The sequence below is a fragment of the Tarenaya hassleriana genome, unplaced genomic scaffold (genome assembly GCF_000463585.1).
Source record: "Tarenaya hassleriana unplaced genomic scaffold, ASM46358v1 Cleome2, whole genome shotgun sequence".
Classification (NCBI taxonomy): domain Eukaryota; kingdom Viridiplantae; phylum Streptophyta; class Magnoliopsida; order Brassicales; family Cleomaceae; genus Tarenaya; species Tarenaya hassleriana.
Genome location: NW_010965372.1, coordinates 4,597,420 through 4,613,114, shown reverse-complemented (window position 1 = coordinate 4,613,114; position 15,695 = coordinate 4,597,420). Strand labels below are relative to the sequence as shown.

At 36.4% G+C, this 15,695-nt stretch overlaps 3 protein-coding genes across 7 annotated transcripts; 2 read left to right on the top strand and 1 right to left on the bottom strand.

Annotated features, from left to right (window-relative positions):
* The first annotated feature begins 849 nt into the window (after positions 1 to 849).
* On the top strand, positions 850 to 2,093 carry LOC104812255. Of its 2 annotated transcripts, XM_010539326.2 has the most exons (3): positions 866 to 950; positions 1,212 to 1,277; positions 1,374 to 2,093. In XM_010539326.2, the coding sequence occupies exon 3, from the start codon at positions 1,389 to 1,391 to the stop codon at positions 1,905 to 1,907; it is 519 nt and encodes a 172-aa protein (XP_010537628.1). In that variant the 5' UTR covers positions 866 to 950; positions 1,212 to 1,277; positions 1,374 to 1,388; the 3' UTR covers positions 1,908 to 2,093. The 2 variants fall into 2 exon arrangements, with proteins under 2 accessions (XP_010537626.1, XP_010537628.1); XM_010539324.1 differs by having other exon boundaries at positions 850 to 1,277.
* Positions 2,094 to 9,590: 7,497 nt separating this feature from the next.
* Positions 9,591 to 13,516, top strand: LOC104812252 (multiple organellar RNA editing factor 7, mitochondrial). 4 transcript variants are annotated; one of them, XM_010539320.1, is made up of 6 exons: positions 9,591 to 10,036; positions 10,254 to 10,351; positions 10,443 to 10,505; positions 11,564 to 11,649; positions 13,094 to 13,186; positions 13,286 to 13,380. In XM_010539320.1, exons 1-5 carry the CDS (start codon positions 9,777 to 9,779, stop codon positions 13,139 to 13,141), a joined length of 555 nt encoding a protein of 184 aa, XP_010537622.1. In that variant the 5' UTR covers positions 9,591 to 9,776; the 3' UTR covers positions 13,142 to 13,186; positions 13,286 to 13,380. The 4 variants fall into 4 exon arrangements, with proteins under 4 accessions (XP_010537622.1, XP_010537623.1, XP_010537624.1 ...); XM_010539321.2 differs by having other exon boundaries at positions 13,094 to 13,180; positions 13,286 to 13,378; XM_010539322.1 differs by lacking the exon at positions 13,094 to 13,186 and having other exon boundaries at positions 13,286 to 13,516.
* LOC104812254 (putative receptor-like protein kinase At1g72540) lies at positions 11,658 to 14,267 on the bottom strand. Its single transcript, XM_010539323.2, has 5 exons — positions 13,529 to 14,267; positions 13,264 to 13,399; positions 13,028 to 13,164; positions 12,809 to 12,929; positions 11,658 to 12,682 (listed from the first exon to the last, which is right to left on the bottom strand). Exons 1-5 carry the CDS (start codon positions 13,913 to 13,915, stop codon positions 12,114 to 12,116), a joined length of 1,350 nt encoding a protein of 449 aa, XP_010537625.1. The 5' UTR covers positions 13,916 to 14,267; the 3' UTR covers positions 11,658 to 12,113.
* Between the last annotated feature and the right edge of the window lie 1,428 nt (positions 14,268 to 15,695).

The following is a 15,695-nucleotide window of genomic DNA, read 5'->3' as shown; positions in this document are numbered from 1 at the left end:
TTTTTATGCCCGAAGGCGCTTGGCGATATTAGGTCCATATGTATTATTATTTAATTGAATTTTACGAGAAAAAAAAATAATTTTTGTTCTTGCAACTTGCAGCTGCTCTAATGGCCATGAAAGAGCTGATTTGGATCCGTAAGGAATCGCCAACAAGGCATATCCTCTTTGCTAAATTATTATTATTCCCTCACAATTATTCCGATTAAAAGATTCCATTATATACGTGGCCATTATATATATATTATTCTTTATAATCATCATAATATGCAACCACCCACTAATATGATTTTAGAGATGCAGGAGACTATATACTATAAATAAAATCCTACCATGGATTCTTTTATAAGGTACACTCAAGTATTTCAAAATAATATATTTATAAATCCATGTAATAAGTATTTGACCGTTGGAGAATATCGCAAATTTGTGTTTCTTTTAATTCTGATTTCATTTTGCAATAAATGAGTATTGGCATCATTTTTTATTTGAATTTTAAGTTTATATAATATATAAATGTATGTATATGTGTACGTAGGGAGTACTTGCAATAAATTTATGGGAATGCCGTCCGCATCCACGTGGCGGTTGGTTATTAGCTGAGCTGGTCAAATGAAAACCAAACGGAAACGGCTGTAGACTGTAGTAAATAAAAATAATACTTTTGTTTTCGGCGTAGAATTTGTTTTTTTTTGGTTTTAAGAGGTGGTCGTCGGCCTCGTCGCCAGCTGGCAATTTCCAGATGGACGGCTAGGATTTATTGACATATATCAACGATCTGACATGGCACTTGCCATTCCTTCTTCCTTTCTCACCCCCCCCTTTAAAGCCTCAATCATTGCCCCTCCTCCTCCTCCACTCTCTCTCAGAAATTACAAAAAAAAAATATATTCTGGGTTTTCTTCTGTAATGCGGTTTGGGGTTTCTGGGAACTAGGGCTTTCTCATCGGGTACGAAAAGGGGATTCTTTTTTGGGTTTTTCTCGAAGAGTTTACAAGGAAAAAGGGTATTTTTGTGCTGTAATTTTTGGGGGCTAGATTCAAATCCTCGTTTGAAATGGTTTTGTTTTGTGAGATTTTCTTCGGAGAAGAAGGGAATTTAGAAGATGGAGAGTGGGAGAAAGAAAGATAATAATCTGTGATTTTGAAAAGATAAAAAAAAAATTAACTCAGAACGGTAAAAGAAAAGGGTTAATCTTTCCTCTGTTGCAGAAACGGGTGAACAAAAAAAAAAACAAAGATCACAAGCTGAGTTACAGAGGATCGTTTCTTCTTTAGGTAATTCTCTCTCTCCATCATCCCTATTCAATTATACGACGCTTTAAATCGAAATCTAACCATTTTCATCGATCTATCTCTTGTTTTTGCATTCAGGGTCATCAAGAAATCATGTCCGCAACCATAATCACTGACCAAACGCTGCTGGTTTCAACACCAGCACCAGAAATCGTGGTCACAGTGGTTCATCAACCGGTCCAAGCCCAGAAAAATCTCGGTGCGACGCAAGCCGATGAACCGGAACCGGTTACATGCGATTGCTGCGGATTGACCGAGGAGTGCACACAATCGTACATCGACACCGTACGTGAACGTTACATGGGCAAATGGATCTGTGGACTTTGTGCAGAAGCAGTGAAGTACGAGGTCATAAGAACAGAGAGGCTCATAACTACAGAGGAAGCCATGGCTAGGCACATGAACATGTGCAACAAGTTCAAATCTTCCAGCCCTCCGCCGGATCCGACTATTCATTTGATCTCTGCAATGAGACAGATCTTGAGAAGGACTTTGGATTCTCCGAGGATGCTTCGATCGATGCCGAGTAGTCCGTCTAAGGATGACAAGAACGAAGGTTCGGCTGTTTTGTCTAGGTCCGGTAGCTGTTTTGCCACTTTGACAAGCTCGTGATGGAGGATAGAAAACCGGTTCCGGTTTATATTGGTTGTGGCTCGGTTTAGGGTGGACCGGGTTCTGCAACGGGGGGTTTAGGGATGTGGATGATGCTGTACTTGTGAAGAATTTTGGGGAATTGAAATGTTATTATAAAGCAAGAAATTTTCTGTTTATGTTCTTGAGAATTTTGGTGCTTTCTTCTGACTTTCTTCTTCCCCGTTCTTTCCAAAGTCGGCAATCTATAACTTTGGAATAATTTTTCGTATTTCGATTTTTTTTTAAATGATTTAAGCGACAAATTGTCGAAAAATTAAATGATTTTTTACGATATAAAAAGTTGAACTTTTTAAGGTGGGGGTCAAGTGACTTAACATACGACAAAACTTGATTCAAGCTTGTCCTTACTTTTTTTTCTTTCTAAATATATATTTGTTATAAGTTATATAATGAGTAGGTCCAAATACAGTAAAAATAAGTATTAATATGAGCTATAAAATATTTAATATTATATTCTCATAATACATGGAAGAAATGGGCAATGATTTCAGTGTTCGCAAACCCTAAATTAATATATCTATCTAGTATCTTCAACTATATTATGGTAAGTCTAAGAACATAAACATTTTATCTTTCTGTCAGTAGTTCAGTTTTATACACTAACAAAAAGAATAATAGAATATTCTCTTTCAGATTAATTAATTCCAAAATAAAAGAACATTTTTATTATTATTATTTGATTCTGCGAAGAACAAATCGACTCAACAGGAATATTTAAGACTTCTTTCTTAGCTGTTGGATTAATTTAGAATCTTACCGATAAAAGGAACATGAGAGTTGGGCCATGCTTTTAATTATGGTTTTTCTCTTTAGAAATAAGAAAGTGAATATATATATATATATATATAGAGTATATTGTTATCACAATTCACAACTACAAATAGATAGATGGTCTTTTTGAACATTCGTTAAGCCACCAAGCAACTGATTATTTTTTTACCAAATGAAAAAAAAAACCCATAACTCGTTAGATGAATATAATATAAATTAGTTTTGTGACAAAATTTCATTTACAAAGTGGTACCGTGACCAGGTTTATATGATATTTTTATGGGATTTTGTCGAAAGTCATCATAAAGGTATATATATATAGACAGAATATGATTTTTATTTTTCCGCCAACATATAAAACAAAACTAAATATATATCCCATATATATATATATATGATTATACCAATGTGCTATCTTCATCAAATGTACAAACCCTAACATGAAAAAGATAACCAAACCAAACTTGTAGGAGTGAATTAGGGCATCATATGCCAAATCGATTTTAAGACGAGACAAGTTTTGTTAATGTTTTTTCTTGAACCCTAAGTTTCGTTTTCCTTGTTGCTGCTGAATACATGCATATGTTACGTATCGAGTCCACCATTGGGACCCACTCCTTCTCCTCATCTCTTTTCATTCATTCGTTCATTATCTTTTTAATTTTTTTTATTCTTTGTTTTTTTTCCGAGATAATCTTCATGCCACGATCCATATTATACACACATACATATATACGTATATACCTATGCATAATTTTTGTAGTTATGTTTTTTTGGTGAGGTACCAAGAATTCAACTTTCTCCGTGAATACAGTTGTGATATAAATGTATTCCAACAAGTTAATAGCAAACTATCATGTTTATTTTTGTACGTGCGTATGTATGTAGGGGAAAACTCTAGTTGAGTTGGTAATGAGGATGGTCAACATACCGAGAGGTTGGGGGTTCGACTCCTTGTCCGCTCATCTATCGTCTGTCAGTTACGACTAATTTACCTCCCACGCGTGTGTTGCAGGTTCGTGTGGGCTTGAGTTTACTTGGTCAGCGCGCCCGAAATGTAACAGTTGGGATTCTCAATGTATAAAAAAAATGTATGTATGTGTGTACGTATCATGTCGTGAAGACAATTTAATTTAATTAACTTCGATAATAACGACAAAAGAATACTACCAATCATCATAGACTTTGCTCCCATATTATAGGGTTTATATATATATATGCAACCTAATCCTTTATTAGCCTACGTAGTTAGTAAAACTAATATCACTTCAAAACATTTAAAAGAAAACAAAATTTAAATACTCTCCACGTATATATATATATATATATATATATATTGTAGCATTTTTGTCTCCTTGTAATATAATTTGCACGTTATTTAGTTAAAAGGTCGCCGAAGAGGATTTGGTGCTCCGTCTTCATCCCGTTGTCCGATTTCCATGTGTCCTTTCATTGAGTGGTCAATTCTTATTTCTTAATTATGTGTGGAAAATTCCTAGTGGGATGACCAAAAGCATGCATGGGCCAATTAGATTTCCATACAACAAAACAAAATAAAATTCTGCAATATATATATAGAGAAAATACTTTAAAGTTTTTTTATACATTTTTTGGAGTTTTTAAGTTATTTCATAATATTTTTGGATCTGTCAAACTATTGTCGAATAAAGGAAAAAAAGAATACGATATTATTACATTATTTAAAGAATTACACCATGAACATTTATTTTAAAGTACACAATTTTTTTGGGGAAAATAGCAAAAAAATACACCAATTTGGTTAAAACTGACATATAAATACATCAATTTGTAAACTTGCCGATTAATACATCACATTGCAGTTTTTTGGCAATTTCCAACAAAGACGCTGACGCCGTTATGGGTTTAAATTTTTCCGTCAGAAAACGATTACGTGGATATATGAATTTTGACACGTAAACTCCACGTCAGAAATGCAGTAAATGGTAACCGAAAAATAAGACCCGGTTTAAATAACAACCAAACCGAGTATTAACCAAATTCCACTTAAAAGGAGGTGTGTTTTATTTCCTCTCTCCAGCATCGTTCGAAGAAAGAGAGAGAGGGGAGAGAGAGGGGGAGAGAGACATACGCTTTGATTTTCTTTTCTTGGATCTTTTGCTTCGATATTCAAGTGAAGAGGTAAGTAAGATCTTTGATTTGGTTTTGTTTTTGTATTTGAATAATTGTGCTCAGGATTTGAAGAAAAAACCCTAAAATACAGAAAGTTAGGGTTTTCACAGATGGTTTGTTTTGTTGGGCTGTTCGTTGAATTTATTCATGTAATTGAAGGTTGTTTCAGTTGGGTTAATAGGTAATGACTAATTTTCTAGTTTTTAAGGTCTAAGTTGTTGACGAATGTTACAGATATGAGTTTGTCACAATCAAATTCAAGTTCAAGATCAGTTGGGAGAAGAGGGGAAACATATCGATGTAGAGGTGTACCGAAGATGTGTGATTGTGGAAGCTCTGTTACAATATATACATCCAGAACTGACATTAACCCAGGGAGGGTTTTCTTTCGATGTTCTTCTCGGGAGGTTAAGTAGTTCAACGTTGTGTTTGACAATTTTCGTTTTGATTTTTTAATGAGTTAAAGTGATAGTGTATATGTTGTGTATTAGGCTAACTGTCCGCATTTGTTCAAATGGGTGGATGAGGCGTTGGTCGAGGAGATTGAAGATTGTCGGGAGGAGCAAAAAAAACTCAACGTTGAAATGAGGAAAAAAGACAAAGCTACTATGGAACAGATGGGAAACAAAGAAGATTATGGAGAGGAGTTACGAAAGCTTAAAGCTAAGATGCAGAAACTAAAGTTTGAGGTAGAAGAGTTAAAATGTTTCAAACACAATTTGTTTGTAATTCTCGTAGTTATAATTTTGGCAATCATGTATTACTATGGTTTACTACTAGTTTGATGTATTTTGTAGCAGTGGGGTAATGTTGTTGTGTTTGGGAGAAGACAAATGTATTTTGAGTGAATGAGATAATTGTGTCAAGGGGAGAAAACAATTGCGTATGTATGGAATATTTGATAAGACCATTTTGTATGAGAAAATCTTTTGATATGTTTGGACAAATAATGGTTTGATATGTTTGGACAAATAATGGTGAAAGAATTGTTGCTGCTGGAAAATATATATTGCACAAAAAACACATACAGTTTACAGCGACCATTTGCCGAAAACATGCAAAAGGAATCTGATTTGACCATAAAACAGACAAAAGATGATGTTTGGGTACATTATAAAAGGATCTGATGTCAGATACATTACAAACAGGAAAATGATTTAACCAAAATAGTCAAAAGATGTCCAATACGTCATGCATCCGGTTGGCTGCGAGATGTCGAGGGTCCTTGGACCTGCCTCGGAGCTTGGAATGGACGACCGGTATGCGGAGATATGAAGTTGGCAGGTCCAGTGGCAAATTGATTGGGCCGACTCATTTCAAGAGTCAAATGTCGACGTCGCCGGCGAATACAAGCCGCTTGAGAAGTCTGGCTGGATTGTGTTGTGATGGTAGTACCTACAATCATTGATATGTCAAGAAATGGACATGTTAGAAATGGCAGAATATAAATTTACCTTGAACTGAAGTGGAACTTGAAGCCATTTGTGGTTGCTGTTGAGATTGCTCAGACGATTGTGTTTGAGGATGTTTCCGCGGTCGACCACGTCGTCTCGTTTGTCGTGGCATGTGTAATGGCTCATTTTTACAGCCCTTCGCATTGTGTCCGGTCTGTTTACACCGACTACATGTAAACACCCGCCCATGTCTCGTCATCTTTCCAGGCCTCGTTGGAGATTCATGAGGGTCTTTCCGACGGTGAAATTTCTTTGGTCGACCACGCTGCTTTCTGTCCATTTTCTCTGCCTCACGACGTGCCTTAAAGCATTTACTCAACGGAACTTTCAACTTCCATTTTCGTTTTATCACGTATTGAATATCTGCTGCAGAAAATGAAGGCATTCTCCTGATGATATCTGAGAACAACTTTGCAATATGTCTTCGAGTTAACATGGAAGCTACTCCTGTTGGTTGGTGATTATGCTCAGCAGTGAACACTTTTACCATCCATTTATTCAATGGTTTCTCTATTGAGCAATACACTCTCCAACCACAACCTTTATGCGAACAAACCGCTGCATACTTATCTTGTTCCCATCTAGACAATCTCACATTGAACTGTGTATCTAAAACATATTGAAACAAGGCATCCTTGAACTCTTCTCCGGAATCGAATATATTACCCAGCAAAAGTAACTCATCACATTTCCTTAGTACTCTTGAAGTTGGGACCTTTCTTCTTGGACGTTCGAATTCCTCCCACTCTTCATCTGTATGCAGCGGAGTCCTTGGGCACACATTCTCGTTATCAATAAACTCATCATCACTAACATACTCTTGACAATTTCTGGCATATTCCTTCAACTCAATCTCTCTAAATATTGCCGCAATACTCTCCTCATCAAGCTTGGAACTTGCACCACCATCCACATCCACATCCACATCCATATCAGACTCAACATCATCTCCACCTCCTACATCACCTACACCTCCTACATCAGGTTCAACGTCATTACCGTCAATATTGCCATCACAATCATCACCACCATGTTCGACCCCAACATGGCAGTGTCCATCACCTTCATCGACATCAACATTACCACTAGCTTCAACCCTAGCATCGGCATCAGCATTACCTGCATCTTCTGCACCAACACCCATGTCTCTTTCTTTCTGCAAATCAACAGCTTCACTAAATTCAAGCCTCCTAACACATCCTACCTCTTCAGTTTCCTTATTCTTCTTTAATGTACTTGGAGACCCTGGTGTTGGTATTGATATCTCGTGATCAATATAAATGTCCAACTCTCTTTCCTTACTAGCTAAATCATACATTTCTCGCATGCCTAAATCAACCTCCTCATATATGACTTTCTTCTCATCAAGACTTTGATGTGGTAATTTATACCACATCTCAACTATTGGAGCATCAAATTTTCTAGACCGCACAAACTCCTCGAAAAAAAACCAACACAAATAGTCTGGATCCATCTCTATCCCTTTCTCCACAAATCCACCATCATAAGACCACTTCCCATCAATGAACGTCATAAACCCACCCATATGAAAATTCAACTTCACTTTACTGTAAAAAATGAGAAAATAATATAACACCATCATCAAGCAAAAACCACAATTTACCTTAATCTAATCGACATTTAAATGAAACTTACCCCATGTTGATATACTCTCGACAACAATTCCAACCACTGAAGATTCCAATTTCAATTCTGCAACAAAACACAAATCAATTAGCTAATAAACACTTAGAACCCCTATTAATTCCCGTTTTAGGAACTAAACCCTTAAAACTTTCGGTTCGATTGCACTCACAACCCGAAGAACGACAGAACCGAATCTCGTTCATTGACGGACATTACACACAACCCATAAATCTCTTACCTTCCAGCTCAGACGAAATGAACTTCCGAAGTACTTCCGATGAAATCTACGGCAAAATCCAACGAAATCCACAGCGAAACAGACTTTAGAAGCAGCTCCGACAATGAAACCCTAATCGCGATTTCACCCTCTCTCGATTTCCTCTCCGACGAAATGGAAGGTCCTTATCAGCCCACCGAAATCGACGGTGAAACACCTCCGACAAAGTCGACGGTGAAGCCCCTCCGACGGTGAAACCCTAATCGCGATTTCACCGCCCTCTCTCGATTTCCTCTCTCGATTTCACCGTGTCTCGATATTTTACTTTTTCACGTGTTGAAATATCACATCTACAGTAAAAGAAAAGGTTTCGGTTTTGTTAGGTTAAATGTTCCAAACCGCGTGAATTTATTTCGGTTTAAATTGATAAACCGAGTTCTGATGTGGCAATATAATCTGATCTGGTGTCTGCGTGGCAGATAGAGACAATCCAGGTCAGCAATTTTTAACGACAAACATTACCGTCAGCGTTTTTGTTGGAAATTGCCAAAAAACTGCAATGTGATGTATTAATCGGCAAGTTTACAAATTGATGTATTTATGTGTCAGTTTTAACCAAATTGGTGTATTTTTTTGCTATTTTCCCAATTTTTTTGTGGTGGCTAAAAATTTCAATTCGGATTCGGTATTGTACAAATTCGAATATCGGAACTGTGAAACTCTTCAATAAAGTTTTATTAATCGAGTTTACTTCGGATTGTTTGGTTAAAATCAAAATCAAAATTATTATTCCCATTATGATATTGTGCTGAATTAAAACTGTAAAAACAAAAATTATTATATCTATCATATCGTGCATTATTATATTCGAATATAGCATTTGATTTTTACCAAACACGACAGAAATCTTTGTAGCAAAAACCCATCTTGGCTCTAAAGGAGATATGGTGTTTAAAATAAAATGATTTTTACAAAATGTATAATTCAATTGATTGGCTCTATAAACTCGTGATATTAATTGTAATTTAGGGATGTAAAAAACAGGTTGGTCCGGTCCAATTCAATCCGGTCTGACTTGGTACAAACTCAAGCCCTCCTGTCTCATGGGCCTAATAACCTTATAAATGGGCTTAAATTTTTTTTTAAAAATTAACATTTAATGCAAAAGGACAAAAAAGAGAAAATCACGGGGTAAAATAGGATAATAAGCATATAATAGCGTGGATGGATAGTCTCTGACTCTCTGTTTTAATTTTTGTTTTTGAGTTTTTTTTTGTCAAATTGTTTTTTAGTTTTTAGTCTTTGAATTTTGGTTTTTGTAAATTTTTAAAAAATAGAGTTTTTAAGTTTTTAAGAAAACTGATTTTATAAAAACTTATTATCAATTTTCTGATTTTTGGATTCTAAATACCAAAAACATCTTTCATTCAAGGTCATAATTTTGGTTGAATTTTTTTTGAAAATTACAAAAAAGTATACATGTTGGGATATGTGATCCTCTCCTTCTGTCAGAGGATTCGTCGGAGCCATTTTTTTTAATTATTTACAGATACAATCTTCGCAGTCGTCAATCGTCCCACCGTGACTATGTCACGCATTATCGGAAGACCGTTAAATTTAACGGCGTCCGTCCGACGGCGTCTTGCTCCGTTTTCTCTATTCTCCGGAAGTTCTGGCTCCGACGACTCGGTTCCGACGCGTTGCGACGAGTTGACTCGGGTGCCGAGTCTGGTCGAGGGATGCGATTACAAGCACTGGCTCGTCGTTATGGAGGTTCCCAAGGGATACCCACCTCGGAACGACATCGTCGGAGGCTATGTCAAAACCCTAGCCATGGCTTTGGGAAGGTAATTGATGAAACTATTCCCTTTAGTAGTTTCGTGATTCCTTTTGTCTGTAAGGGTTCTCGCTGTGTAGAGTTTCACTAGCTATAGCAATGGTAAAGCTCCGATTTTTTTTTTGAAAACTCAAAGCTAAAAGTTGAAGCCTTGGTGTGAAACTCGAACATTCTGTTGATCTGAATAATATATGATCGATGTTGCCTGCTGCTTTTGATGTTTGCAGTGAAGAAAAGGCAAAGAAATCAATATATTCTGTCTCAACTAAGTACTACTATGCATTTGGATGCCGGGTCACTGAACTTATGACTTACAAGATACAATGTACTGATGTAGTTCCTTCAAGTTTCAATTTTTCTTGGTTGGAGTTTTTCATCGTGGCAAAGTTGTTAGTGTGGCTTTTGTTTGATTGCAGCTCTGCCCGACGTCAAATGGGTTCTTCCAGATTCATTCATAGATGGCAAAAACGGATATGGAGGTTCGTTTTGTTTGTATGATTCGCTGAACACATCGATTTTAGCTGCATTGAATTGTTTCTTCATCAAACCCTTGCCTGTCTTCTCTGTTCTGTGTTGCTCGATATTCATACCTTGATTCGGTGTTCTGTTTTTACAGTATGAATGATAAGCTCTACCATTTTAGTTTAAGTTGGAAACATGTTACCTAATGAATCAATTTTGAATTTTACATAGGTGGGTTCATGGTCAATTATGGATTCGGCAGCGAGTTGTATGCATTGCATATGGCATTCGTTCTCCAGATTTTTCAATTTTGCAACAACGACTCTATTTTGTTCAATGGAGTCAAGTTTTGGTTCTGTGGTTTTAACTTTTAACAATTGCAAGGATGAAAATTCTTTGCCTATCACTTGCTCATTCTGGCAGAAGCTAAGTCGTGTTAGTTCCACCTTCTTTGTGGGTTTCTTGGGTAAAAGTGAACTCAGTAGATGTAGTTTCATTTTATTGAAACCTTAGTATGTACCCTTTACTCACGTATAGCCTGTCTAGTGCAGGAGAACCTTTCATTGATGGGGAGGTAGTCCCATATGATGAGAAGTACCATGCAGACTGGCTTCGAGAACATACTGATGATAGTGCTAAAGACAGAGTAGTTGTAAAGAAGCCTAGGAGGAAAAGGAAGAAGTCGATAAACTGAAGATATTTGGAAAAATTGTGGTTATTGGAAGAGGCCTGTCAAATCAGTACGATGTTACTCAAGCCAGGGGGAATCATAGTAGAAAATGGAAGAAGTAGAACTCAATCCAACGGGTGTTGTTTAGTAGATTTTAGATTATGGAAGAGTTAAGCTACTCGAGCTTCTCGAGTAGCTTAGGAGGAATATCCAGCTTCAATCTAAATCTGGTCTTTTTTTTTTTCCTGTTCTTCCAATGTTCCATTCTGTGCTATTTTACAAGTAGAATTATGTCATCTAAGTTGAAGTTTTCTGCTTCTGTGAATAAACTAATGATCTCACTGAAGAAAGAGATAGCTCCAGGAGGAATGGTTGCTTCTTGTTTAACTTTGTCTTGTCAATCAGGACCATGTAAACAAGGGGGATACATTTTCCAACACGTCTGCAAATGGGGTTTGGTGGGGATTCATTTGTCTTCCTTCAGGACCAAGGTATGTGATCTGTCTTCATTGCAAACCTTTTTTGTCTTGACTTGGAATTTGTTGCGTATTCACTCAGATTCTTCAACATTGACTAGATAATATCTAACATATATTTACCTGTTATGAAATACTGAAATTCTTGGATGGTGAAACTGCAGTCAATTTAGATGTTGATGTTAGAATCTTCTGGTGAATGAATCCAGTAAATATGTCCCTTTCGAAAACACATTCGTTGCATTCAGATTTAACATCTGTGGTTACAAATCTTGAAATTGACTGCCAAATTTCTATGTAGCCCACTTCCTAAGCTACTTCTCTGTTTCGAGATTGAAAGTCGTTTGTGACTTGACATTTTTGTATTACATGAAAATCCTATAGAACTTTCCTGTATCTAACATGACTTCTTGTATTGTTTCCTAACATCTAAGCCTGTTGGATACACAAACAAACCATAAACAAAACAATAAATGAATCTACTTGATCGGGGAGTACAAACTGGTTCCTAGGCTCTTGTACAGAGCAGTGTCTGAATATACGGCACGAGACCTCATTGCCTTGTTCCTACGTCTGTTCTTCCGACCTCTTCTATGTCGTTGGCAAATATTTGCTTTCTTTTCCTCCTTGTTTTCTTCCCCATTATTCCCGGCTTTCACCTCGTCCCCACATTTAGTGTCATGCCCCTCCTTTGCACGTTCCACTGGAACAATATACACAAATGGCCCGTTTTGGATGTCTTTGAGGTCAAGGAGAGGCTCCAGGGTCTTGACCACGGTCTTCATCGTGGGTCGTGACTTGGGGTTGTGGTTGAGGCACTGATATGCCAAAGCAGCTGCCTTTCTCACCCCTTCCACCGAGTAACGCCCTTCAAGCCCTGGGTCTATTATCCCTTCGAGCTTGGTGTGATCTTTTAACATGGGTCTCGCCCATTCCACTAGATTCCTCCCTCTTTGTGACCGATACTTTTCCACCGCATTTCTTCCTGTTAACAGTTCTAACAGCACGACCCCGAAACTGAACACATCACTCATTGTTGTCAAGTGACCTGAAAATGAATGGATGAACCAACATATGAGTTGTGGTCTTGGAAAATTTTAGCTTTGTGTTTTTTCATTGTAAAGTACTTAATAGGCTTTCTTGTCAGAGTTTTGCTACTGGTTATGTTCTTTACCTGTTGATATGTATTCTGGAGCTGCGTATCCCTCTGTACCCATGACCCTTGTTACATTTGGTTCTCCTCCCTCTGATCCATCGGTTGCTAGTCCGAAATCAGAGAGCTTAGACCTAAAGTCCTGAAAGTTTTTCAAAGGAAAGAAACTAGTTATTGGCATGAGCATAAACTAAATACAGAATAAAAATGTGATATGAATATACGAGCATGTGAATTTACCGAGGTTAAGAGTATGTTGGAAGGCTTAAAATCTCTGTAAATGACAGGGCTTTGTTCTTCATGAAGGAAGGCAAGGCCTTTTGCTGCACCCAACAGAATCTTCATTCTGGTTAACCAAGGCAGAGTTCCTGAATATCCTGCATTGCGAGAACAGTACTCGTATTAGTGAATCATCCCCATTTCCCTTTTCATCTAATGTCAAGTGTAGATTCAATAGCGGTTTATAAGCTACTAACTTTGAAATAAATGGTCCTCCAGGTTGCCTCGTTCCATATATTCGTAAACTAGAAGCCTGTGTTCATCCTCACAGCAGTATCCGATCAAGTTCACCAGATGGGGATGCTTCAATTGACCCAAGATGATAACTTCCGCCTGCAGAATGTCCAAAAAGGGCAGAAAAAGATCTTTTTGTCAGTACAAACACGTTTTCTTACGAACAAAATCAGGTATAACATCGGGAATGTGATGAGATGAATCTGAAGGAGGAGAGATCATCATTACCAGCCACTCTCTATGGCCTTGTCCACCATCTGGTTTCAAAGCCTTAACAGCAACAGGCTGAGCCTTCAAGCCGGTCCTGAGGCTATCATCGACGAAACCTTTGTACACTTCCCCGAACCCACCTTCCCCGAGGTAATTAGACTTTGAGAAGCTCTGTGTGATGGTCTCGAGTTCCTTGTAGGTGAAAATGTGAAGGTCTATGAGGAAAGAAGACGACAAGTCGCTGAGAGAGATAGACGAGTTGCTGACATCAGAGACTGCTATTCGGCTTCGAAGTGAATCTTGTTTCGAATACAGAAGCCTTTCCTTTGATGGGTTGTTGTTGTTGTTGTTCTTGATGCAGTTTATGGGAAGACATGCTTTCCAACAAAACCTCTTGAAGGACATTGGTTTTTGTTTCGAGTGTTCTTTGGATGTTGTGTTTCTTTCAGAGCCTTTGCCCCTCAACCTGGTTCAAGATTTCGGTTTATATAGACAGCTTTGAAGCCTCTCTGCAAAGGTTAAGGTTGTTTCTGTCTAATGGGAAGAGAGAGAGAGAGAGAGAGAGAGAGAGAGAGAGAGAGAGAGAGAGAGTTGAAGACTAAACAAAAGCAAAGTCTGTGGTCTTAAAGGCCAACCAAGGACCAATTGCTCCGTGGTATTATGAGATAAATTGCAGATATATTTTTATGCAAATCTTTGGTTGGTTATACTTTGTATATATTTAATTAAAGAACAGTTTGATAACAGACAGCTAAAATGTGTATCAAATCAATTTAATATATGCCACAAGCTTTGTTAAATTTAGAAGCTACTTGGACTGCCCCAAACCATGACTTTGTGTTTTGACATGTATGTTTAAATATCATATTCATCTAGAAGAATGGCCCTATCACCAAGTGTTGCCACATTTTTTTTTCTTTAATAAATAATTTGGGATTATTGTTATTATTATTATTATTATTACTATTATTATTATTATTATTTTCCTCTTAGTGGATTTAGAATCTATCAACACCTCTCTGGCCACCATTGACTTGGAAGAATTCACATCCTTTGTTTTTCTCCAAGCAAGAAAAGATTAGGCAGAGTTGTTAGCTTCAAACCCAATATTAAAATATGTTTTTTTAATAAACCATGTCGATGTTTTTCCTTAATCTAATCCTTAACTGTACAATATGACACTAACTATTTTTGACCAATTATTTATTTATATATATATATATAGTGAAAAATTACTTTACGCCAAAAATAATATTAACACTACTATATATATGGGAGTACAAACTGGTTCCTAGGCTCTTGTACAGAGCAGTGTCTGAATATACGGCACGAGACCTCATTGCCTTGTTCCTACGTCTGTTCTTCCGACCTCTATGATTCCAATGATAATAATTATTGATATATATAGGAATAAACAACATGAATAATAATACTACTACTTTTCATCATTTTATATAAAATTGATTTAGATATTAAAATTAAATTTACGTTCTGATATTAGGATCCGTAAATATTCAAATGTGTAACACTTTCATGAAATTAGTGTATTCAATAAAGTCGTAATACTTTTCGTCTATCAACTTTTTACTTCAAAACAAGAGGTCGTTTTTCTTAAATGTTTTGGGATAAAAAAAAATAATAAATTGAAACTATATTTTCTTTGTCGAGCAGTGTATAAATATATGAAAAGTGTATAATGATAAACAACTATATACATATGAAAGGAGTATAATGATAACAATGTCGATGACACGGTTCAAATATTTCCTGAAATACGTAGAACTTTATTATTTCACATTTGTTGAGTGACCAATTATTTAAATAATTCCATATTATCCATGTACACCCGCATGAAATGTCTTAATACCTTATGCATATCGGAATTCTCTATTTTGGATAATACAATTTTATATTTCCGACAATAGGTATTTTTGTAATTAATCAAATATAAATCAATTCTCCTCGCATACATGTAGATAGGAAGTTAGATGTTATGTATAAATTAATCTCTAAAAACAATTAAAAATGATTTAATATGAAAATATAGTATTTTAAATTTTGTGAATATTTCGATTTCCTTTATTTTTAACTTTGTTTTTTTTAAATACTCTTTCACTATCAATTCCAATTTAGTTTTTATTAAGCAACCTATTTATTTTTATTCAGTATTTTATTCTCATTCCGT